The sequence below is a fragment of the Neomonachus schauinslandi genome, chromosome 5 (genome assembly GCF_002201575.2).
Source record: "Neomonachus schauinslandi chromosome 5, ASM220157v2, whole genome shotgun sequence".
Classification (NCBI taxonomy): domain Eukaryota; kingdom Metazoa; phylum Chordata; class Mammalia; order Carnivora; family Phocidae; genus Neomonachus; species Neomonachus schauinslandi.
In genome coordinates, this window is record NC_058407.1 from 173271526 (window position 1) to 173295912 (window position 24387).

Genomic DNA, 24387 nt, shown 5'->3' on the forward strand with positions numbered 1-24387 from the left:
CAAGGACCAACTGCATAAATATGCAAATTCTGACAGCAGCCTTATGTGGCTTCTGTCCCCTGCGCCGTCCCCGCGGCTGATCACCTGGATCACACTGAAATGAGGGAGTGGAAAGCATGCTTCTACTCGCACCGTGGGAGAAGAAGGAAAAGCATTCTGTGAATTCCAGTCTCTACTTTGGGACGAGGCAGTTGTGATTGGCCAAGGCTGGAGGTCCGTTTGTGTAACCCGGGCCATCATGGCTTCGCACAGTTCTGCAGACAACCTCGAGGCCACTGCCCCCCGTCAGGCCCCAGCCCCCCGAGGCTCTGCATCCAGGAAAGGACAGCAATGCTCCTAACTCTCCCCAACTGAAGCCCAGCGCTGGTGCTGTCTCCCAACAGAATACAGAGAACCGGTCCGCTCAGCAGCCGGAGCACCGTGGGGGCTAACTGAATGACTTCCGCAGACGTGTGTCAGGAAATCTACGGTTCTTCCACTTCTGCGAGAAGCTTCTGATCCCTAAGGTGGGTGTGTGTGTGGGGGGGAGAGCAGTATTTTCCCCCAGAATATACTGCCCCCTCCCCGACTATTTGCTATAGTTCGTGTAACAATAAAAATGTAAAAAGAGATAACCTTTAAGTGTTTGACATCTGCAAAGTGGAAAACCGTATTTGCTGATGATTTAGACTTCTGTAAAAACAGAGCCATCAAGAGGTGCTTGTTATTCCGGCCTGGAGGCACAAGTGTGGGGAGTCGGGGAGCCCGTGGAGCCCGCCGCACTCCGTGCAGGAACTTCTAGGAACCTCTTGGCGTGCGGACCACGGGAGCGGGTGCACCACGGAAATCGAGGCACCCAGGCTGGGAGTGGGGCTCTCACCCCGACCTGTGCGGACACCGCCAGCCAGAGTGGCTGGATGTTTTCCGGCCCCCGCCCACCCGGCCTTTACTGCGCTGCCTCTCACAGAGTTATGACCGAAATGTGCAGAGGTTCCTAATTAGGCTGTAAAAATTCACTCTGGGCTGAAATTGGCCATATAAATGCTCAGTGACTGAAAAGCAATTCTGTTTTGTTTTCCTCAACCAAAAAAGGGGGGGAAAAGGTGGTTTGAAAATTAAATGAAAAATGACAACCGTCCGGATCGTTTGGGCTGTTCAGGCACACCGTTACCGTACCGTCGTCCTTGGTCCGCTCCAGGATGAGGGGAGAGCTGGGGACTCCGTTGCCGATGCGGGTGAATGCCAGCACCTGGAGCTCATACAGCACGAACTTCCGGAGACCGGCCAGGAGCGCTGACTGCGTGTGGTTCCCTCGCACGATGTGACTGCGGGGCTCAGGGTCCAGGTCTTTGGCCCGGAACAGAATCTGGAGTGTTAGCACACAAGCACGCGTGCGTGGTCATGGGGATGCGGGGTGCTCGGAGGGGGCCCTCTCAACCACATGGCACGGACCAGCCAGCTGTGGTTTTTCTCCCACAACAGCTGTGTTTGAGGCTTGCGGATCTAGTTTCCATACGCTATGGTATTTCGGGGGAAGATGCACTCCAGAGCAGAAGAGGACCTGGAGTTACAACCCAGCCCGCGGCTGGGGGGAGCTGCCCCTGAGCCATGATTGACAAGATCCGAGGCACAAACAGTAGCCACACTGACCACGCCCGCTAGAACGAGGACTCGGTCGCAAACACAGACCTTATGCTTCCTACAGAAGGAGCCAGCGCCCCCCGCGGTTTCCCAGCTTCTTGGGAAATTGGGCTCCTGCCCCAGGAGAGTTGCTGTGAGCCATTGGAAACCCGGGCCGCGGTCCCCTGGGCTCCATGCTGCTGTCCATGCACAGACACAGTACTCTGGGAGGCTCCCCTCCACGGCCCTACCTGCGCCTGCCTGTTTGCTCAGTCCTCACTCACAGCTCACCCTTCCCGAACTGGTCCCTTAGTCGGGGACCCAGAGGCCATAAAAGATGGTGGTCCTTGGGGAGGAGCTTGGACACAGCAGGGCAAGCTCTCTTCTCTGGGAGAAGAGTGTGGTGTGGAGTTCTGGTCACTGCACCTGCCCAGTGAGATCACCACGTCCAATGGGGCGTGAGGGAGCAATCTGAATGCCCACGAGAACAGATGGGGAAAACCAGAGACTGGGGATCGAACCCACAGAAAGCCTGGGGTTCCCGTGCCCGAAGGCTGTGCAGGTGTAACAGACGGGGGAGGCCCTGCTGGTCACATCCAGGAAAATCCATCCCGCTGCTGGGGGTGGGGGGGATGGAACACAGCACAGGTGGGTAAGTGCAGGTAAGACCGAACCTGGTAGGGGCTCCCGGAGAGGCAGGAAGGCGCTCGCCCCCGCCTGCTGCCGCCACTGCCCCGGACTGCCCAGGATGCTGGTGTGCCCGCGCGCACGCGGGTAGCCAAGAACACCGACTCGGCACGCGCTCGGAGCAAAGCGCATCTCACAAAACCAAACCCCCTTCCTTCTCAGACCAGCCTCAGAGCCAGCCACCACGATCACTCGTGCTGTGCAAGCCGGGAAGCAGAGGCTTGAGTTTAAGCAGCCGGCTCCTAGCCGTGCCTTGTTCGTGCCTCTGTTAGGAGGTTGTACCCAGGCCTCGTCCCCGGATGGGGATGCAGTTTAGAGGAGACGACAGGTGTGACCATCACAACTGTGCTGTGGATGGGGGGTGCTGGAGGTCTGGACGGCGCTCTGTGCTCCTTGGTCTGGGGGTGACACGCAGCATGCCTGCACAGCCTACGCACCGGACGGGCACCCCCGACACGCACCTTGTAGCCCAGGATGAGCCCATTCTGGTCCTGTTCGGGCACGGAAGCCCACGTCAGCAAGATCTGGGTGGAGCTGACAGCCTCAGCGGACACGTTTTCAGGGGCGGCTGAAGGAACTGCGAAGGATGAGTAAGACAGATTGGTACCCAAAGTTCAAAGTCTTCTATAAATAAAGGTTCAATTTTTACCCAATCAAGTTGTCCTTGAAAGAGCAACGAATTCTGAGCATTTTGGTGTGATCAGATTAAGCCTGCAGAGGTATAACAGAAATGTAAATCTCTTTAATATTAGCAACAAATTCCACAAATCCAGGGTATTTAGGAGCTCAACTTTACCTGAGTCTACCCAGCAAGAAAATCTACTTGGTCTATTTTTATATTAACTTGTGGGAGCTCCAGACTTTGATGGCAAATGGGAAATCCTCACTCTTCAGACACCAGTTCAGTGACATCTCTAAACGTGGTATTTTGAGAGGGGCCAGAGGTGCAGGAGAGAGGAGGGGACATTATCACTCACATGAAGGGGAGGGGAGGAAAGATTTCCTAGGTGCTGAGTACACATCCTGTGCTAGGGGTCTTCAGAACCACAGTCCCATCTAATAGCCACAACAGCCCGGAGATGCAGGGGTTATTGGCCCCTTTCTGCAGGTGGAGAGATCAAGGCTGGAGGACTCTCCATACATTCCGTTTTTTTTCCCAATGCGATGGGCCTGTGCAGGCAAGTTGTGCAGTTCTTGACCTGTGTATGTGTAAGATGATGTTTTTACTCTCTTCTGTTTATGTATGTCACTGAACTTATTTTAATTTGTCTTATATGTTTGCAGTGGTTCGGACAGAATGCATATAAGGACAAGAGTCAAGCTTTACAAGCAAGGCTTTATATTCTAGATCATCTCGATTTGCTTTGAGAATTTCCCTGTGAACCCATTTAAACTTTACTCAGATGGAAAAGATAGATCCAGAGTTCCCCAGCAAAGTCAGGGGATGCAGGGTTCGCAGATAGGCACGGCGCACAAGGAACCTGTCGGCTGTGGCCTGAAGGTCAAACCACCCACGACCCTCCAGAGCCTCCATGGTCGAACAGGAGGAATGCTCCAAGTCCACTGGGTTTCATGGAGAGTAATATGGGGTAGGACTCTGGCATTCAGAGTGGGAGGGATCACTCCGCAGAGGAGGGAATGGAGGCTCTGAGCGGTCACACAGCCTGCCCACATCCCTGATAAGCGACAAAATCACCACTTGAAGCCGGAGGCCTTGAGGTGTTCACAGGGAAGCAACAGGCTCACGGGCTCTGGAGCAAGACCAGACTCAATGAGAATCCCGAGCCGTGTGACCTGGGGAAGCTGCTCTACTCCTCTGGGCCTTGATTGTCCCATCTGTGAAATGGTCAAGTGCAGCCCACCCTCCTCGAGCCTGTCTTCTCTCTCCCCCATCCCGTGCCCAGCACTGGGCTTTGCAATGAACAGGCGATCAGCAGCTCTCTGTTCTGAAGAAGGTGAGACAATGACACCATAAGCTCCCTTCCCTGTGGGAGGAGGGTGGGCGAGAGGCTGCAAGCACCCAGCACCCACGGTGTCCACTCCCTTCCCCTCTGCAGTCCCACCGGGGCTCTGTGAATGGAGGGAGGGGTGCCTTCACGTGCACCTCAGAAGCAGGGACGCTCCACTCACGGGGGCTCTCTCCACCCTCCATCCATAGACTCCCTCGACATTCATTCATTCTTTCATTCATTCACACAAGCACTCCTTCCTCCTAGCCAAGCGGTTGCTGGTGGCTAGCTCACTCATTTACTCTGAATATACAAAGTAACGGGGGTTTGCACAATAACGCTGCTCTCCAACATTTGCTTCCTGGATTTTCTTCACTGAAGGGATTTGGTCTTCATTATGGGTTGAACTGTGTCCCCCTCCTCCCCTCCCGCCCCCCTCGGCTTCCATACACTGGAGTCCTAACCCCTGGTAGGTCAGAATGTGACCTTATTTGGAACTAGGGTCATTGCAGATGTCATTGGTTAGATGAGGCCACACTGGAGTAGGGCAGCTAATCCAGTACGACCAGTGTCCTTCTAAGAACACCACCGGAAGAGACAGACAGCCGTAGGGAGACTGCCATAAGGAAGTCTGGAGGGACGCAGCCATGAGCCCAGAAGCCACCGGGAGCTGGGACAGGGCGCTGGAGCAGATCCTTCCCCAGCGTCTGCAGAGGAGCATGGTCCTGCCCACACCTTGGTGTCCAACTTCTGGCCTTTAGAATGGTAAGAGAGTCAATCTGGGCTGTTTTAAGGCCCCAGTCTGGGATGCTTTGTTATGGCGGCCGTGGGAAACTAATACTGTGTTTAAGGAAAAAAAGCTCCAGGATTCACGTAGGTCCTAGAAGTGCTGTTACCTTATCTGGCAGCTTGGCCAGATCACTACGGCAACCAGTGGTTCCTGTAGACAGAGGCCGAGGGGAGAAACCAAGGAAAGCCTGAGAGGGCACGTTGCTGAGGGAACACAGAGCCTGGGGGGGTGGGCAGGACTTGGCACCTTCTGGTCCCCAGAGAGTGGAGTCATGGAGGCCTCCTGGGGGCAAAGACCTCAGCTCCAGCCCCAAGACTGGCTGACTTCCCTGGCCTCCACGGCCCAGTGGCGGTCCTGTCCCCCTCTACCCACCACATCGACCATCTACAGAACCCAGGCGTTAGACTGGCTGCCAGTGGAGGTCACCGGGCGTGTCCCCGGAACAGAAGAGTCACCTGTTTGTGCCTGTTCGCATAAGGGTTCAGGGATCTTCCTTATACTTTTAGAGAGATAATGCCGGTCAGCCCACACCTGCTAGATACACTTTTTCTTCCCAAATATGTCAGTCGAGAGTCATTCACACGGTTGGTCAGTCGTTCAACAAAACAGTATTAATTTATCTGAGCAGCTAAGTGTCACAAAAAAGAATCTTTATAATTTCAAGCTTACTCAGCCCTCTAAGGGAAGCGTGCTTGCCACCCACACCTCCCCGCGTCCCCCGTGCCTTCTGGTGGCGGCTCCCGCAGGGCCCACTCATGTTCTCCGTGCCCGACGGGGCTCCCACCATGCCAGTCACCTGGACATCGCTCACACATATACTTATTATATTCAAGAAACAAGGCATACACTGCTGCCTTGATTCGACTGTGACTTAAAAGTCACAACCACTCGAAGAACAGGCAAGCCTACAATTTTTCTGACTTTATTTAGAGTCAGATGAGAACTGCGAAGGCGCCGCGTGCCCACTTCTGCAGTGCTGTGTTCTAAGAACTGTCCCTGCCGGTACAGAGAGAGGCCACTGTCATAGCAACACAATGCGTCCGCCTCTCCAATCCGTAACCGTTTCCTGCGGGCCCACCTTTGACACCGTGAGTGCTCAGTCCTCACTACGGACGTACAGATAATACTGATTTTCTAGGGTGTGGTAGTATGTGCATCCCTTTCCTGAAGGGCACCCACACCCCCGAAGAAGGAAGGCCCCCTGGCGAGGGGGGTGACCCGGACATGGTGCCGAGAGCTCAGCGGGGTCTCCAAGGACGGAGCCACAGAAAATGGACACATTCCGGATTATAGTGTCATTGGATTCAGATCCCACCAGGATCCAATCTGCCATTTAGTTACAAAATATCTATGTTTTTAAGATTTGGTTAAAAAAGAAAAATCTCACCCATTATCTGTTTTGAGGTAGATTAAACTCCCTTTCCAACCTCCCATCTTGTGTTTGGGGACAGTCCTAGAGATTCCCTTTCATGAAGAACAATCCCGATTAAAACGCTTCTCTTTTCCTTCGTTTGCTCTCTCCTCTACAGGATTCCTCACTGCTCAATCTTTTGATGTTTAGGGCCTCATTTATCCTTATATCATAATAAGTCATAGGATGTCACGAAGCCAGTTAGATCGTACTTCAAAATGGGAAATGTCATTTCAGCCTGGTTCAAAATATTCTGCTCTGTGCTTCCCACATCGGCTTTCCATATGCCCATGACTGTGCCGTACGTGAGTACCCACGTGTGGCCATCTCCACGAGATACGGGTCTGCAGTTTTATTCTCCCCATCAGCTCCCTCCCCTTCTTCCCTCTCCATCAGCTGCGTTCCACCACTCGGCCTTGCAACCCCTGCACCCTCTCCTACCCACCCCCAAGGGTTGAGCAGTGCCTGGAAGGATCTGTTCTTGGGAGGGGCGAGTCCTCTGCTGGATGGGGGAAGGTAAGACATCGACACTGCTGCAACGGGGAGGGGCCTGCTGGTCAGAAGTGAGGGGCTGCCCCCAGCAGGAGGTTCTGGAAACACTGTTCAGAGGGGGGAGATGCCGAAGCCCCAAAGGACCAGCAACATTGGAAGGGGTGCCAAAGAATGCCCCAGGTTGGGGGGACCAATGTCTGAGCACCAGTACTCTTGGGGGAGAGATCAGCCTAAGAGGGGTCCCCAGGGGCCCACTTTTCCAGCATTAAAAATGTCTGAAGTCTAGGGGCGCCTGGGTGGCTCAGTTGGTTAAGCGACTGCCTTCGGCTCAGGTCATGATCCTGGAGTCCCGGGATCGAGTCCCGCATCAGGCTCCCTGCTCAGCGGGGAGTCTGCCTCTCCCTCTGACTCTCCCCCTCTCATGCTCTCTCTCTATCACTATCTCTCTCAATAAATAAATAAAAATCTTTAAAAAAAAGAATATAAAAAAATGTCTGAAGTCTAAGTCATCTCATCTTGAAATGAAGATCAATAACCCTATTATTCAATTTGTGATGAAAACACCTGCAGAACCAAATCTCTTCTAATTGAACAAACATCCCATTAAAAACTAAAAAATAATTTTCTATAAGCCAGAACCCTCAAAATAAGAAAGGATGTGAGAGCATAAAGGAGAACTTATATTGCAAGAAAAATTTCTAGACCAGAAATCTTCCCAACAAGCCAATGATGAATGAGGCAATCCTGGAATCGATGCAGTTAGTTCCGGGGGCTGCCTGATTCTCCTTTAGTCGTGCGTACCTATGTTTGTGTTCGTTTTGTCAACCAAGATGAAAACAAACCCATTATGCCTTTTTTTTTTGATACCAAAGCTGCACCTCGATATTAACTAAAACAGAAATGCCTACAAAAACAAACAGTATTGTTCAAGAGAGTCTCCTCAGAGTTATCGGGTAGGAGGGGACACAAGATTGTCTGAAGGGAACAGAGCTAGAAGAAAGCATCTGGGTGAGTTGACGCACAGAGTGGTGTCCTCACCATTCTCCTGACCACTGCAAAGGGAGCTTGCAGCAGCTGACAGACTTTTACAAAAATATAGTCTCACCTCAGCAATTTTGCCGTGGCTTTACCTTGTCTTTTGAGAGCATTCTTCGGAAACTTAACAAAACAGTATTATTTTCCATTTTTATTACATTTTATTCATCCTTACATGTCATTTAGCTTACAGTTTTCTGAACAAAATCCTTGAAAAGCAATTTAACTGAGTGTAACACTTGAGGTTAACAGTTATTGCCTCTCAGCTCCTTCAACATTATTCTCATTCCATTATGATTCCATTGTTCCAGTGTCTTCTAGCCTCCACTGTTCTTGGGAAGCCGGCTTCAAATCGTCTTGCCTTCTGTAGGTAAGGTGCCTTCCCTCCAAGTGTTTTTAAGATTTTCTCTTTGGCTTTCAGGCTCTACAGTTGCAGCATAATGCATTTTGGTGTGGATTTATTTTATTTATTCTGCGTAGGATTCACTTTTCTTCAGTCTGATAAAGTATCAATTCTGAAGCTTCAAGGCTATTATCTCTCCATATTTTCTTGTTCTCATCTACTCCCTCCTTCCCCTATGAGTTTTTATTAGATACATGCTGGACCTTCTCATTCTATTCTTTATGTCTTTTAACCTCTCTACCATGTTTTCAGTCTCTGTGTCTTTGTGCTGTATTTTAAGTTATTTACTCATATCTAGCTTCCGGTTTAGGAAGTCTCTCTTTAGCTGTGTCTAAACTACTTTTCACCTAATGGTAGTGTTTTATTTTCAGTGGCTGTGTCCTATTTGTTTTTCTTAAAAAGTGCTTTCAAAGTGGCATCTGAATCTTTACCTAAAGTTTTAATGTGTTCTTTTCATAATTTAAGACTACAGTCTTATTTTATATTTATTCCAGCTCTTATCGGGATATAATTGATACACCACATTGTATAAGATTAACATGTACAACATGTTGATTTGAGGCACTTATGTACTGCAAAGAGGCTACCACCATAACATTAGCTAACACCTCCATCAGTCACAAAGTTATTGTTCCTTTCTTGTAGTGAGAACATTTAAGATCTACTCTCTTAGCAACTTTCAAGCATATAATACAGTATTATTAACTATAATAACTACACTATACATAAGATTACTGAGAAGTTATCATTTTATAACTGGAAGTCTTTAATAATTTTTAATATACTTATTACATATTCTCTTTCATACTAGTATGTATTTTAAAGCAATCAGAGCCCAATTTCCTCCCTTCCTTTCTCCCTCCATTCCTTCCTTCCTTCCTACCTACCTACCTACCTGAAGAAGATCTTATTTTTACTCATGGCAGAGTATTTCCTTGTGTGTTTGAAAGTTGTGAGTTCATCTTTTAAAAGCTGATTTTTATTTGGGACAAGTTGGCTGTGGCAATATCTCTCCAGTGATGTTTTCTTCTTTGTTGCCCAGAAAGTCTGGCCTAGAACCATGTTTCTTTCTTTTTCTTTTCTTTCTTTCTTTTTTCTTTTTTTTGTCTTTTAAAAAAATTTTGTTGTTTTTAGAGGACAGTGAAATCATTTATTGGGGTATAATACGTAATCTTTCAGGAGGAGTGGATCACTATTTCCCCTGGGGTAAGAAGATTTTCTGGTCAGTGAGGATGCTCTTCATGGTCTTCCAATGATATACAAAGTGTACAATATCTGAACCATACTTATTTTAATATCACTTAACACCTGTTATTGTCCAACTTGTTTTTCAATTTTATTTTACCCACCTTAGGGGTGTGAACTAGTATCTCATTGTGGTGTTTTCATTTCCCTGGCAGTGAATAATGTTGAGCACCCTTTCATGTGCTTAACGACCATTTGTATGTCTTCTTTGGAGCAATGTCTGTTCAGATCCTTTGTCCAGTTTTTAACTGGGTTGTCTTTTCACTGTGGAGTTGTAAGAGTTTTTTTTTACATACATCCTGGATATGGGTCCCTTATCAGATAATGTGCAAATACCTTCTATGATTGGGGGACTGCTTTTCATTGTTGTTGTTTTGTTTGTTTGTTTGTTTTACTTTATGGTATTCTTTGAAGCACAAAGGTTTTCATGTTAATGAAGTCTAAATTTTTCTTTTGTTGCTTATACTTTGGTGTCTGGAACCAAGTTTTACATTAATTTCTTTTCTAGGAGTTTCTGGACCAGACAGAGTAAATTCAGAACCCAAACCTGAGCTGGGCACAGGACTTAGAGTTACATTTTTTTTTCCTATTCAGAGTCCGGGTAGACAGATGGACACAGACAAACTTCCCTGGGCAGAGATTTCCAGTCTCCCTTTTCAACGAGGGTACAGCATTCAGGAGCCTTGTCTGTGTGTGCAAAGGCCTTGATTCTAACTCCCCGCCTTGCGCAGACTCGTGGCTGAACCTTCTGTTCCTGGATGGGCACCATGTCGTGAGTCCTGAAGCTCCCAGGATGGATGCCCACACCCCCACCCCATGCCAACCCCCCAGGACAGCCTCAGCACCAGCTCAGCACTATTGTTTCAGTCCCTGTATGCATCTGACATCTGGGGATTTTCTCTGTTTTTCTTATGAGGACATTAATAAATTCTAAATCTCAAAAAATGATATTTTGTCCATAATTTTCCAGTTAGTTACAGCAAAGTTGTTTTAAAAAATATTTTCTCGCTCTGCCTATTACTGGGGTTAGAATGGTCCTCTTAGAATGTTTCCAGTCCTCTTCTTTGTCACAAAGACTCAGAGACTGAATAGAGCTTTTTAAAAATCCATGTGATCGCACAGCCACAAGCTGAATGTAGTGTCTCAATCTTTTATTTCTTTTTTTTAAATTTTATTTTGTTATGTTAATCACCATACATAAAATTTACAGCTTGAAAGAAAGCCAGGAAGGCATCTGAGGCAGCCCCAGCTACCCTGGCAAACCTCTCTTCAAGTATCGGTCCTCTTGGAAGGGGAGCGGTACGCTTCCTTCTCTTCAGGAGACAACCTCGCCATTTCAGACCAGGTGGAAAGAACTGGTCCGTGTCGCATTGCATCTTTAAACGTGACAGGAGCCCTCTTTGTCACTCCACAAACTCAAACCAGGCTAGCAGGGGTCCCCCAGACCACAGGTCAGCCCGCAAAGCCCAGCAGATCAGGGGAACACACTGGTCCTTACCAGACTGCAGCCCAGGCTACCGAGTACTGACCCAAAGTATTTAGTACTTTTCCTTTCCTCCCTGGCCACCAGCAGTAGCCCCGAGCCTGGTGGCTCTGCGTGGATGGATGTGTGCATTTCTGGACAGTGTTAGGGAGCAGGGGTGCCCACGCTCTGTTCTTTCTTCTTCCTTGGGTAGCTGGGCACAGACGAGGATTGGGCCTATAGCACAGCAGAGCCTGGGTCCTTGCATCAAGAGGAAGAGAGCCACCCGCTGAACAGGACACCCATCCTACTCGGTGATGAATGAGAAATGAAGCTCTACTGTGTCAAAGCAATCGAACCTTTGAGGGGATATTTGTTAGTGCAGGGGAGATGATCTTAACCCGTCCCACACACTACTTTGTCAAGAGGAGGTCTTGAGTGCCTTGTGTTATAAAGATCTCCCTTAGAATCTCTATACACCCTTGCTTATTATCACTGATTGTGAAATTATACCTAATTTAAAAGATAGTACCACGAGTCCAGCCCCTGGTAAGACCCACGATTAATTTCAAATTAGTGGCGTGGACTCTAATGATGTTTTCCTGAAATTACTGTCAAGGTTGACCTAATTACTGGGTTAGGAAAGTGTCGGCATAGACACAGTGGGGACAGAGCCAATGAGCTGCGACGTGGGGACTGGGGGACACGGAGCCCCATCTCCAGGGAGACCCAGGTTGGGGCTGAGCCTCCACCTCACCTGACTCCCGTGTGCGGCCCCGCACTGCCTCGCTCCAGGGCCCAGCCCCGATGGCGTTGAATGCCTGCATCTGGAGCTCGTACTCTGTCCACTCCTCCAGCCCCTCGATGGTGAACTCCCTTTCCAGCCGGTCGTTGATGACTTGTGCCAGTGCCTGGGCCTGGAGGTCGGGGCGCCAGTACTTAATCCTGTAGCCCACCGACTCGGGGTTCCCGTTGTACTGGGAATCAGGCAGCGGCTGGAAGCAAAGACACGTGTGGTGAGCCTGCATCTCAGAACTGCCACCTGTCAAGGTCCCAAAGCATCAGCCTGTCTTAGCAGACCAAGTCCATGGAAAATATTTTCCAGGAGGAATAGTCTTAGAACCTTTACCACGTGGTTCCCTGGAACTTTTCCTCTGTTAATTAAATGAAATCATGTCAGTAACTTGGGCTAAACATAATTTCTTTTAATACATTTTGGCTTAATTTTGTGGGGGAAATGTTCTGAATAAATATCAAGCTGGCTCTCCTACAAACATTGAGTGCTGGCTCCGTGTTGACCCAGCTTAAGGACTTACAGGTCCACCTTGTGGCACACTGGCTTCCCTCCCCCAAAGAATATTCCTCTGTTCCAAGAAGCCAGTGAGTAATGCTGTTCATTAACAGGGTCACCTGGGCTGGTCTGCGACCCAACACCAACTGTAAAATGCAATACTTTCTAGTTTAACAGAGAGATTAGCTTGGACTAGGACAAAGCCATGACTAAGACATCATTAAGCTCTGGCTTCACATGCGGACCTGGATAGTCAAGGCGACTGTCCCTGTAGCCCACTTCCGGCCCCCAACTCACCACCCAGCGGAGCCGCAGGCTGGTCTCACTGGCCGTTCGCACGGTGATGCTGGTGGGAGCCACATCAGGGGGGGCCTGCAGGGTCTGGATGACCCGGGATGACTGGCTGAAGGGGCTGGTACCGACAATGTTCACCTGCCTCATGCGAAATCTAGAGGTAAAACCGTGGACACAGTTATTCTACAGGAAAGAACAAAAACCCACCACCTTCTCAGAAGGTTCCGCTATGTGTCCATCTGTGTTGTAAAGGCTGTTGCCCAAGGACGCCCTCTTTCCACCTGTTTCATGAAAAATGGAAATTGCATATTTGGTCCTTTCCCCCAAAACCTCCAAAGAATGGTAAATTTGTTCCAACGCAAAGATTTTAAATTCCCAAGCAAAGCATAATGGAATGGGTTACATGGCCAGAAATCTGTGTCATCTGATGCCATTGGCTGATTCGTGTTTAGGGTGAGGTCGGGGATTAGCAGTTGAGGTGCCAAATGACCTTGAAGAGTCTGGTTGTTTCAGTGAGCATGGGTGTCTGCACCCTATTCTCTGCTGGCTCAGGGGAGGAGCACTGGCCCCAGAACCCACACCCTGGGACTCTGACCCCATTGGTAACTGAGACCTGAGGCAAATCAGACTTGCCCCCATTTCCTTACCTATAAAATGAGGGTGGGGTGGGCGTGCTTTAGAGACTCGGTTAATGTCTTCAGTTCTCTCTCCTTTATTTATTTGTACAATTACTTGGAGTGAACTTCCACCCAGGAAACATGCCCTGAGCACACACGCATATTCACCACAGAGGCTGGAAGAGGACGGGGGTCTCTAGTCACAGTTTCTGACCTTGGACGCAATGAGACAGCTGCTACCAGCTTCACAGGGTAAGCCTGGAGGCCCTGCAGCTCGTTTTTTTTTTTTGAGAAATATTTTTCTCTGCAAATGAGTGTATGGTGCCTTGATTCATCTGCTCTGATCTCAGGGAGGATGTCTGAACTGCAGCTCTCATTAGGCTTTGTTTTAAAAGGCTCTAACGTCAGTATTATACCAAAAAAAAATGTTCTTCATGAAGATGTAAGGTCACCTTTTACTCTCTGAATTAGTCATTCTTAGTCTTTTACTCCCCGATCTTATGAACAATGACATTATCAAACTCAACATCTGGTGATACCTGGAAATTTCATCTTGGTCAATGATCTTACGGGAAGTTATAACATCTCTAACGGCTTCTGATCACGCCAGCCTTTCTTAAGGCCAAGGATTTACTGCCTGGATAGGTTTCAGGATCAAGAAGCGAAAGGTTACATGGCATGTTAAGTGCTTGATTAGTGAGCCCCACAATTCCTGGGTACTGGAAGGGGGAAGCAGAGGACAGTCCCAGGACGGCTGCTCTGTTTACACACAGCATGTTGATAGTCCCAAGTGGTCGTGGAGTTTGTGAGGAAAGGCCACACATCTCAGCTGCCTGTGGCTCTTGGTATTGAGCCTAATGTAAGAGTGAGCAATTGCCGCTGGTGTTGATGGCAGGAGCATTGCTAATCCAGCACTGGGGATAAACTCTCTCCGGGAATAATACTCAGCCATGTATCTTGCTCCTAAGGTTCAATGTACTGTTATTGCCCCTTGGAAATGTCTCAATCACATGCATGTAACTGGGTTTTGCTCTTGCGGGCTGAAGCCACTTGTTGGCGTTGCTAGCCTTCTTCCTGTGGTAGTTTATCACCTGCTGCTCTCACCTGTAATGAGTGTAGGGCGTGAGGTTTGGGATCTCCAGCGTCTGGGCATCGGGCTCATTCTCCTCCTCGTAGAGGCTGACCCACTCCTCCTCATCACCAATGGCTCCAACCTGTGGGAAAGACGATCCTCAGATGGGATGGATGAGCTGTGGTGTGGAGGATGCCATTTACAGGATATGTGGCTGCCCGGTGCGTGTTGGGCTGGGCAGACCCACGCCGTGTCTCCCACATGGGCAGATAATTGGATCTCGCACACACACCGTCAGCTAAGCCCTGGAGATATGGCTCCTGCTGTTCCCGCCAAGGTCAGGATCTGGAAGATGAAGTCTCTGGGAACAAAACTCCCAGGGCTAGCCAACTGTGGGAAGGGACTTCCCCATGCCATCCTGTCCTTCCTCCTGGCTGACAGGTGAGGACTCAAAGAGAAACCCAGAGAGACTTGGCCAGGATCCCACTTAGGGTCCAGAGCCATTTCCACCACACACTGACCGGGGGGACTCAGTCTCTCCCTGTTCCCGCCCTGCCCACTTCTGTCCCAAACACACACCAAAGAACCAGCACAGGACTTGCGCAGAGAAGGACTGGCCACTGCCCTGGGAGCCAGACCAGCAGGCCAAGTCAAGAGAGCCATGAGGGGAGACACCACGACCGCAGGCCAGCCAGGAAAGCCCTAATTCTCCCACGCAGGTTTCTGCAGCCCTGTGCCAGGAACACTCGGCCTTGTGCAGCCTGTGTGGCTCTGGGGGACCCAGTGGAGGGAAGGCTGGGAGCACAGAGGGGGTTTCAGGCCAAACAAGCTGGGGTGAGGTGGGTCAGCCGAGGGTCCTCTGTTCTTAATGCTTCATAAATGTGTCAGATGACAGTGCAGAAATGTGCTCATTAAGCTTGCAAAGAGACTGGTAGGCAAGTGGCCAGGTGGCTGGAGGACAGCACAAGAATTTGAAGTCTTGGAAAACTGGAGAAAGGTCTAGGAGGGCGTGGAGGGGGCCAAGCGGACACAGAGCTGTGCGGCCCACCTCCTCTAGAAAGCTAAATGCAAACTTGAGGCTCTGAATACTCTACGTTGAAAACATGGAAACAGTTTGGCAGTTCCTCAAGAAATGAAATGCAGAATGAGCCTATGGGCCAGCGATTCCACGCCCAGGTGGATGTCGGAATGACCTGGAAGCTGGTCCTCTAGTGAGCATGCGAGCGCACGTTTTCACGGCAGCTCTCTTCACAACAGCCAAAGTGCAGGGCCACACGAAGGCCGGCCAGGGGTCGCACAGATGAACACCGTGGTGTGTCCACACAGGGGAACACTAGTCAGCTGTACAAAGGAACCTACAACCTACAACATGGGCGAACCTCGAAAACACGATGCTAAGTGAAAGAAGCCAGACCCCAAAGGCCATGTTTATAACGATTCCACTTTATAAAATTTACAGAATAGGTAAATCCACAGAGTCAGAACGCAGATGGGTGGGTGCCAGGGGCTGAAGGAGGAGGGATAGGGGTGTCACTGCTTAATGGTACGGCATTTCCTTCTGGGGTGATGAAAATGTTCGGGAACCGGGTAGAGGCGGTGGTTGCACGACATCGTGGACGCACTAACTTGTGAGCTGTGCACTTTAGAACGGTTAAGTTTACGTTATATGAATTTCACCTCACTTAAAAAAAAGTGTTAAGGGGCGCTTGGGTGGCTCAGTCAGTTAAGCGTCTGCCTTCGGCTCAGGTCATGATCCCGAAGCCCCGAGGTCAAGCCCCACGTCGGGATCCCTGCTCAGCGGGGAGTCTGCTTCTCCCACTCCCTCTCCCCCTGCTTGTGCTCTCTCTCTCTGTCAAATAAATAAATAAAGTGTTAAAATGTGGGACGACTGGCCAGAAACATTTGGTGAAGACCCGGAGATCAGAATCAACGAGTAGCCCAGAGTCAGCAAAGCGGCGAGACAGCTGAAGGGGGCAGTGAAATCAGGAGAAGACGAAGCAGTTTCCACAGCTGGGGGCAGGGTGGACAGCCTCCAAGACCCCTGCACCCAGTGCAGCCAGCCTCCTCCAGTCCTCAGCACTGGGACCCCCACCGGAGCCTGCAGACCCTCACTTCAGAGACAGGAATGAAAGAGGGAGAAAGCAGACGTAGATCGAGGCTAGATGCGGGGATGGCACAGAACCCTTGTCCTGGAGAATGGGAGGGTCTAGGCTAACCCGGTTTAGACGAGCTATGGCCACAGACGGCAGTACGTGCCCCCAGGGCCCACGGCGGCCACCTGTCTCCTCCACCGTGCCCGTGAAGTGCAAGAGGACCAGCAGGGGAAGACCACGGCCTGGGTCCATGCAACGCTGCTGGGCAAACAGAGGTGAGTACCCCCGCGGATGTGACGTCAGGGGGCATGCTAACGTCCCCGCGGGAGGCCTGCTTGTATGTAGCTCAGTGTCCGGCCCACGCAGCAGGCATTTTGTGGGATGAAGGGCGGGGGAGTTGACAGGACCCGCAGGGCTGGAGGGAGTCGGGACCCCGGTGCTGTCACTCCAGAGGAAGCTGCAGCTGCACAGCGACTGGGAGGGTCCCTCGCGGCTCTGCACGGCTCACGGACGCCTTCCGGGCCTCCAGCAGCAGCGGGGCTGGGACCGTGCTCTACTCAGTTAGCACCGTTCTAGATGTTAACAAGATTTATGAATGCCTTAAAGCCAAAATGCTAACAATCTGGGTGAATTGTACGGAGCATCAGGCCCCCTCTATCGGAGCCTCACAGGAGGGTTTGGTGGTTTCTGAGCCCCTGGTGACAGGTGAGCTCCTCTCGGTGAAAGGGACCCCTGGGAGACCGAACCAGAGAGCCAGTATTATTTCTTGGAAGGCAAGTTTGGGCGGCGGGGAGGAAAGGAGGAAGAAAGAAAAAAGGAAGAAGAGATGACTTCAGTTTCAGGGCAATCAGTTCAAGACCTTTTATTTACCAGTGGATCCCAGGCCGACACGCCACGGAAGGTGCTGGCGAGCAGGGTGTCCACGGCACCGAGCGATGGAGGCAGGTGCTGGCCGCGGGCACCTGCTCACCGCCATCGGGCACCGTGGCGCTCCATGCTGCCGCGGTGCATTCGTGTCCTTCCGTGTCTGCGCGTGTGGGGGAAACATGCACGCTCAGTGCCGACTTTTGGCCAAATCCCCAGGCCCAACTGTGGAGTTCCCTCTGCTTCTGCAAAGCCACTCCTCCCCCGCCCCTCCTGGTGCCCCAGCCCCACCCCTCCAACTGTGGGGGCTTTGTCTGAGCTCCTGGTGCAGAGGAATGCCCCAGGCTAAGAAAGCACGGCAGGTGGCGGCAGGCGCCTGGCCTTGAACCCGCCATGTTTGCATTCCATCTGCCTGGTTGCCTCGCTGGCCTGGGCGCATTCATCCGCTGTCCAGGTGGCTGCCCTGACCCCAGCCTGCCCCTGGCCACGCAGCCACCGTGGTTGACAGGGCTCAGCACGCGGCCTCAGTGGGGTCAGCAGCAGTCAGCTGCACCAGGTTCCAAGCCTGTTCCATCCACGCTCCTGCGAAGATGGGTGGAGAGCGGGCAGGGCCTCCTTCCCGGGCCTCCGGCGGAGCATCCACGGGCATTGCAAAGGCAGGCCAGGATGAAGCCGCAGGCCGCCGCCGCGGGCCGCCGCAGGCCAGTGTGGTTCTCTCGGAATGCTGGCCCACAGCTCCACCGCCAGGACGTGGGGCGTCGGCAGGATGACGGCTCCTCCTTAGCCTTCCCGGGGAAGAACGCTGTCCACTGGAGGGCCTCTAAGCGGGGACGGCTCGCCTTCTGGAGCTCCAGGGCCCTGTGGCCATGCTCACCTCTGCCAGCCCCTATGTGCCTTCTGAGAAGGTGGTAGCTGGCTGAGTGCAGCCTCCAGCTGTCCGGCTAGGACGAATGGGCGGGGACCCCCAAGGTCACACTTCCCCACCTTCGCAGGGAGTGCTCTGTCTCCTTTTTAAAAAACCTGGATTTGGATGAGTGCCAGAGGAGCAGTGAGCCCAGGTAGGTGCCGCATGGCTCCATTTGGCTCTTCCTGCCACTTCTCCCTGCAAAGCCAGCCTGTCATTACCTGGAGGCATCACTCAGCCTCAAACACCCATACCTCGCAATCGCTCTGCCCGCTCTCTAAAGCGCGCCCCCCCCCCCGCTCCTGTCCTTGCAGCTGGTGAGCTCCTCTGGAATCTGCAGAGCATCTGGGAAGCTTCCGTGAACCACAGCCCCAGCGCCCCCGCCTTCCTCCACCGGGCTGCTAATTCTGCGCTGTCAGGGCATCTTCTGCGCACCTGACATACAGCACTCCTCTCACCTGTTGCATTCCCGTGAAGACACGACTCTCCTACAAATACATGTACGTGTCAAAGACTCCTTTTGCTCATGGATGAGGGAACCAACAAGGTCCTGGAACTGGTTCAGAGAAAACCAGATTCGAAGTACGTGGAGTCTGCGGATGAGGACACTGCGACAAGGTGGCCAAGATATTAGTAAAGCCAGTTACGAGAGCACAGCGATCATAACCTCTGGGCTTGCGGCTTTCCATCTTCTCTAAGCTCACGTCTAACTTCACAGAGCCCGGGCCGAATCATAAATAGTAAGACAAACACAGTTATAGTCCTTAAGACAGATGAGCTGTAGGCAGGCTTATGAAATCAGGCCCTGGTACAGGAGTCAGCACGCTACGGCCCGAGGGCCAAATCTGGCCCACCTCCTGTTGTTTTAAATAAAGTTTTATTGGAACATGGCCACACTCGGTTTGTGTACCGCCAATGGCTACTTCCATGCTCCCACAGCAGAGCTGTGTGGTTGCAGCAGAGACCACCTGCCCGAAGGCCTGAAGGATTAACTCTCCGGCTCTTCACAGGACAAGTTTGCCAATCCCTGCGGCGGAGTTTCACCAACATGACACACAGTGCTCCCTCTGCCTCACTTCCCAGGTGTCCTGCCACGTGTGTTCTCCCTTTTGTCTGCATGTGAGTCCCCAGGCAGTTTCGGGGGTCTTACTCCCCTCCGTACCCCAGCATCTCCCCCAGGGTCCAGCTCAGGCTATTGGCTCCACACACAAGTGAATCTGCAGTGAACACATGCATGGCTTCAAAATCAGTATTGAAAATGGGTTGTCTTGCACTGAGCTCCAAAAGCAGAAGATTACTGAAAAGGTAATTTTACTTATGGACCCCTGAAGGGTGGATGGGGTGGTGCTTAAGTTTTTATAATAAAAGGTTTACATTTTGATCTAAAGAGACCAGAATTCTTTTTAGTGAGAAACAGAAGTCTTTTAACACTTGCTGGGCTCCCTGGCTCTCTAGTCAGATTTCAAAACCATCACGACCGAGTGTTCTAGAAGTAACCGGCTGTTCACTAATGATGCGCCGGACATGCAGTGTGACAGAGCTCTTTAAAGATGAAACAAATCAGAACTCCATAGGGAAGCTGGGATTTTGACGGGTTTTTTTCTTCTGCTGCTTCTTTTAAAGCTAACAAACAGCACTTTACAATACTTAATACAGAAGCAGAAATGCCACATATTTCAAATGCCGCTCATCAGGAGGTGGTCGTTAGGACCCATTAGGGAGCTGCTGTCCTTCCTAAAGCACCAGGACTTGCTGCCCTGCCCACGTTCCTCCCGAGGGCTCTGATGGGCACATCTGCCTCCGCGTCTGGCTGGGAGGCTGGGCTCCTTTGGACACAGGTGCTCATTTAATACCTGGGGGTCCCAGACTGCCCCCCTACCATTGCCAAGTGCGTTTTTCCACCAGAGCTGGACTTGTCTGTCCTAGGAAAGCCTCTGCAGTCAGTAGGGCCTCCGTGGAGTCGGGGAGAGGCCACCATCGCTGGGCAGGACCTCCAACACCCTGCCGAGGCCCCGGTGGCCACAAGGTGAACGGCTACTCAGAGGATGGTCATTAACCTCCTTCTGTGAAAGGAAACAGCAGATGGAGAGGGGGCGCAGGAACCCGCATCTGTGCCAGGAAGGAGGGATGACGGAGCCGGGCGGGCGGGAGGAGGCAGCTCTCCTTTCATCCAGAGCTAGGAGAGGGAAAAAAGACTCTCCAAGAATTCATTCCATGGAACCCTGCCAAGCCAGGTGCACCCTGCCGGCTGAAACTCTGGTGTCAGCAGGAAAACTTGCGAGTCAAGCAACTTGCACAGTTACCGAGTCCCCTCTCCTTCTGAGTGCTGTCCCCGGCACCCCCGCCAAATGAAGCCCCCCAGCGAGGACGGGGGACAGACGGGGCCTCTCTGCACGGCACTGCGGGCAGGTCATGCCCGACTGGGAAGGGGCTCAGGCCTGAGCAAGGCCCAAGGCCAGTTCCCCAAACGTCCACAGTCTGCAGCCCTGACGAGTCATTGGGGTGGGGGTGGGGGCTTGTCCATGCACTTGACCAAGGAGAGTTCATGCTTTGCAACAGCCTGAGCCTCGTTCCCCAGCCCTCCCTCCCGTTACTGGTTATTTATTTATTCTTTCCTAACTGTTTAACCTTCTCTCCATCTTCAGACGCAGGAGGATTGGGAAATTACTGTTGGGTCTCCTACCATGGGGGGGGGGGGGCGTCAAGAACATCGGGTTCTCCTGGCCTCCTCTGGCCTTCCAGCTGTCTCCTCTCTGGTTCCTCCTTTGCCTCCAGTGACCCCGAAAAGAAATCTGCCTCTGGGTCTGTCCTGGCCCTCCTCCTCTGTCTCCCTAGGCATCCTTCCTCCTAGCGTTTGGCGACCCTTGGCCGATGGCTCAGAGCCTTGTGTGTGGCCTTCACTCCTACTGACCACCAGGTGGATGCTTCTAAGTCCTGGCCATCTCAGCTAGTGCCTCAGACCCCACTGGCCTGCAACAGCCCCTGCTCTCTCCCTGCCAGGACGCACCCCTCCCCGGTTCCTGCCATCTGGTCCTGACGCTGCGGCCCTCTGTCAGCGAGGACGGAAAACCCGAAGCCGCTTCCCTGTCCCGCTCCCTCCCGCACCATGCCGCGCCGAGCTGGTGGCCCCCACCACCTCTCATAGCCGCTTGACTGCAGTGATGGGACCCTGGTTTAGAAGCTCCTGACCTGTTGCTTGAACGATTTTGATAGTCTCGCTCAGTGAATTAAAAACAGAAGAGAGCACTTGCTTGGAAAAGACCAAAGGTTCAGGGCTGCCGACTGCTCGCTGTAGGATCTGCACGGCGGCCACTGGCCGGGTGAGGCGCTTCCCGGATGGGCCGTTGGAAAGCCGCCAGGCGCCCCGACGGTGCCCCGACCTGCATCTCTGTGAAGGATCCCTTTCCTCATCAGCCACCCTGCACAGCACACCTGGTCGTGTCCCTCAGGTACACGCCCCAGGATGCTGTGGGCCTCGGCTGCCGCAGCCATAAAGGGGAACTGGGCATGGGGGAGCTCCAAGGTCATCCCCGCTGCCCCGCACTCCAGGCTATTCCCGGCCTCACCTGTCCCACCCAGTCCTCCCTGTCTCACATCCCCTGGGCTCCCCAGGTCTCCCCTACTTTACACACCGTCCCCAAATGCATCCCCACCCGAAATAGCCTTCTAGAGACAGTTTTTCCATGAAGTGTTCCCCTCCCATGAAGAGGCTTCTCCCACAGGCCCTCTGTGCACCCCTGACAGTCCCTGTCCAGGAGCCCGGGTTGTGAGCATGGCTGCCTTGAGGCTGGGGGGCCTCCCTCCCTCAGTGCCCAGCCGCCGTGGGGACGATGAGCTGCTCTCCCCAGCACCCACCCCTGCTTATCTCTGAAGTGCAGGTGGTCTCCTCTGTGTCTGTCCCTTCTCTCCCATCAGATCCAACCCCTCTCAAGGACAAACAGGAACGCCCACACCTCCCTGTGTGGCTTCCCAAGATGCTGAAATGACAGTGAGGACTTGGGCCCCGTCGTGCTCGGAGTGGGGTACGACGGGGTCGTGAGAACCGCCTGCTACCTGCCGCCTGCTTTGTGATGCCGGGACCTCAGCCTTGCCTGCAGAGTGAGGACAGCAATGATGTCCCCCAAACATCAGCAGGAGACTCTGATGGGATGGGGCGTGTGAAGGGCATGGGACACCCTGAGGCATGGCACCGTGCTCCTACATCCGGGGGTGCTTTCCCATGGACACTTTTAGACAGAAACTAACCAGGCCGTTCCTAGCAGCTCCAGCTCGTCTTCCCGTCTCCCGTCCTGCCTGCTCATACACATCCCCCTCTGCAGCCACCCCGCTTTCCCCGCAGGTGCACCAGACACACTTCCAGTTTCTGTATCTGATCCCTGACGTCTGGGGCTCTGCTGACCCTGCAGGAGCTGCCCCCAAGGAGGAACTCAGCCCACAACTCGCCTGTGATGCACCTTACAAATGCAGACCGCCAATCCAGAGCCCACTCCGTAACCCCTCCTCTGCAGGGCTCTCCTGCTGTGGGCCACTGTCCCCCTGCCCTAATCCCCCAGGGCCAGGGACCAGACAAATAGCCATTATGCCCTACGGCCACTGGAATTACTCAAACTAGCCGATCTCGAGCCTGCTCACCCCGCCTCGCCCGTACCTTCCCAGGGAAACCATGAGAAGACTCTCGCCCACAGTGCGGCCTCCCTCTGCCTCCTGACCAGCCCTGGTGCTTCCCTGCGTGAAATCCTGAGCCCCTTCCTCTTGGAATTGTGAGTAGGACTAGATTTTCAGTGAGTCATCTCCCGACCTGTTGACCTCAACAAACCTGAATAAAAACAAAGTTTAGGTTCTGAAACAATAGGAGCCATGCGACTTCCTGACTCCGCCGTCATGCTGCCGTGCTCCCTGCTCGCATGCCCTCCTCCCCACTGGAGTCCTGCTCACCCTACCATGCCCCGTGACAACCTCGCCTCCATGGGAGCCTTCCTTGGCCACTCTGGCCAGGCCCCCATTTGCTTTCGGGTTCCCTCTCAGCAGCAGGTCTCATCTGTGTCGACCAGATTACAGGTCAGCCGTCCCTTCCCCGTCCCCCAGGCTGGGAGGCTCTGGAGGTCTTTATAATCTAGCATTGGGCACGAGACCCAAAACCTGTAACACAGTACGTGCTTAATAAATGTTTACTGGGTGAATGGGTGACTGAATGAAACAAATACGAAACCGGATGATTGGAAAAATGAAAGACGGGTGAACCTAAAACCCCAACAAGAGAATTAGGATGAAAGATTTTGAGCGGTCCTCAAAAGGAATAGGAAAACATTTCTCTTACGACACTTATTTTGGTTTGACAGTTGTGACTTAGCTATATGTTGACCTCTATTTCCTGAAAATGACATTTGTGGTAAACGTTTCCCTCGGTCCTACCTGCATTGTCCCCTGCGCTATGATATTTTCTGCTCTGTGGTATTTTTAAAAGTCCCGTAACAGGACCTAAAAGGATGTGATAGACTAATGAACAAGAAGACCAGTTCAAACCGTTCATCTTGTATAGATTTCCCATGCTGGTCAAGAAATGAAAGAGAAAAGTCACTGTTAGGGTGTTATTATGGACAATCAAGCTAACGCTAAACATTTTGAAATATCCGAGCATGTACGTTGCGGCACCCAAATGCTTAGGCAGAGGTGCTGTCCCTTTCATCCAGCTGACTGCGTCATCGTTGAAAGAGCCAGAGAGTCGGTGACAGCCCTCCTCTGCATACTCGGCAGGCTATTCAGAAATAATGTCACCCTTTTTCTTCCTAGTATGACAAAGAAATTCAACTACAGTCAGAGTTCATGACAGTTGAGATGCTGACAGATACTGATGAAGAGGACCACCCACAGCCCTAGCCTCCTTCCGAGATGTGGGAAAGGGGAGACAGAATTAGTGACCAGAAGTCCCCACCTGCAGATCTTGAAGCAGTGAGGCAAAAAACGTCGGTCTCTGTCGCTGCAGGAGACAGAACACCCTGGAAAGCCTTTCCGACATCAGAGGCAAAAAATGTCGGTCTCTGTCACTGCAGGAGACAGAACACCCTGGAAAGCCTTTCCGACGTCAGAGGCAAAAAACGTCGGTCTCTGTCGCTGCAGGAGACAGAACACACCGGAAAGCCTTTCCGACGTCAGAGGCAAAAAACGTCGGTCTCTGTTGC

At 52.1% G+C, this 24387-nt stretch overlaps 1 protein-coding gene across 1 annotated transcript in view; it reads right to left on the reverse strand.

Moving 5' to 3' along the window:
* The window catches only part of SDK1 (sidekick cell adhesion molecule 1), a 522185-nt gene that overhangs the window by 98831 nt on the left and 398967 nt on the right, over positions 1 to 24387 (reverse strand). Inside the window, exons 23-27 of the mRNA XM_044915291.1 lie at positions 14380 to 14489; positions 12662 to 12812; positions 11831 to 12068; positions 2748 to 2863; positions 1156 to 1345 (exon numbers count right to left, since the gene is read on the reverse strand). Of these exons, the coding sequence (XP_044771226.1) occupies positions 1156 to 1345; positions 2748 to 2863; positions 11831 to 12068; positions 12662 to 12812; positions 14380 to 14489 (805 nt within the window). The remainder of the gene's footprint in view (positions 1 to 1155; positions 1346 to 2747; positions 2864 to 11830; positions 12069 to 12661; positions 12813 to 14379; positions 14490 to 24387) is intronic.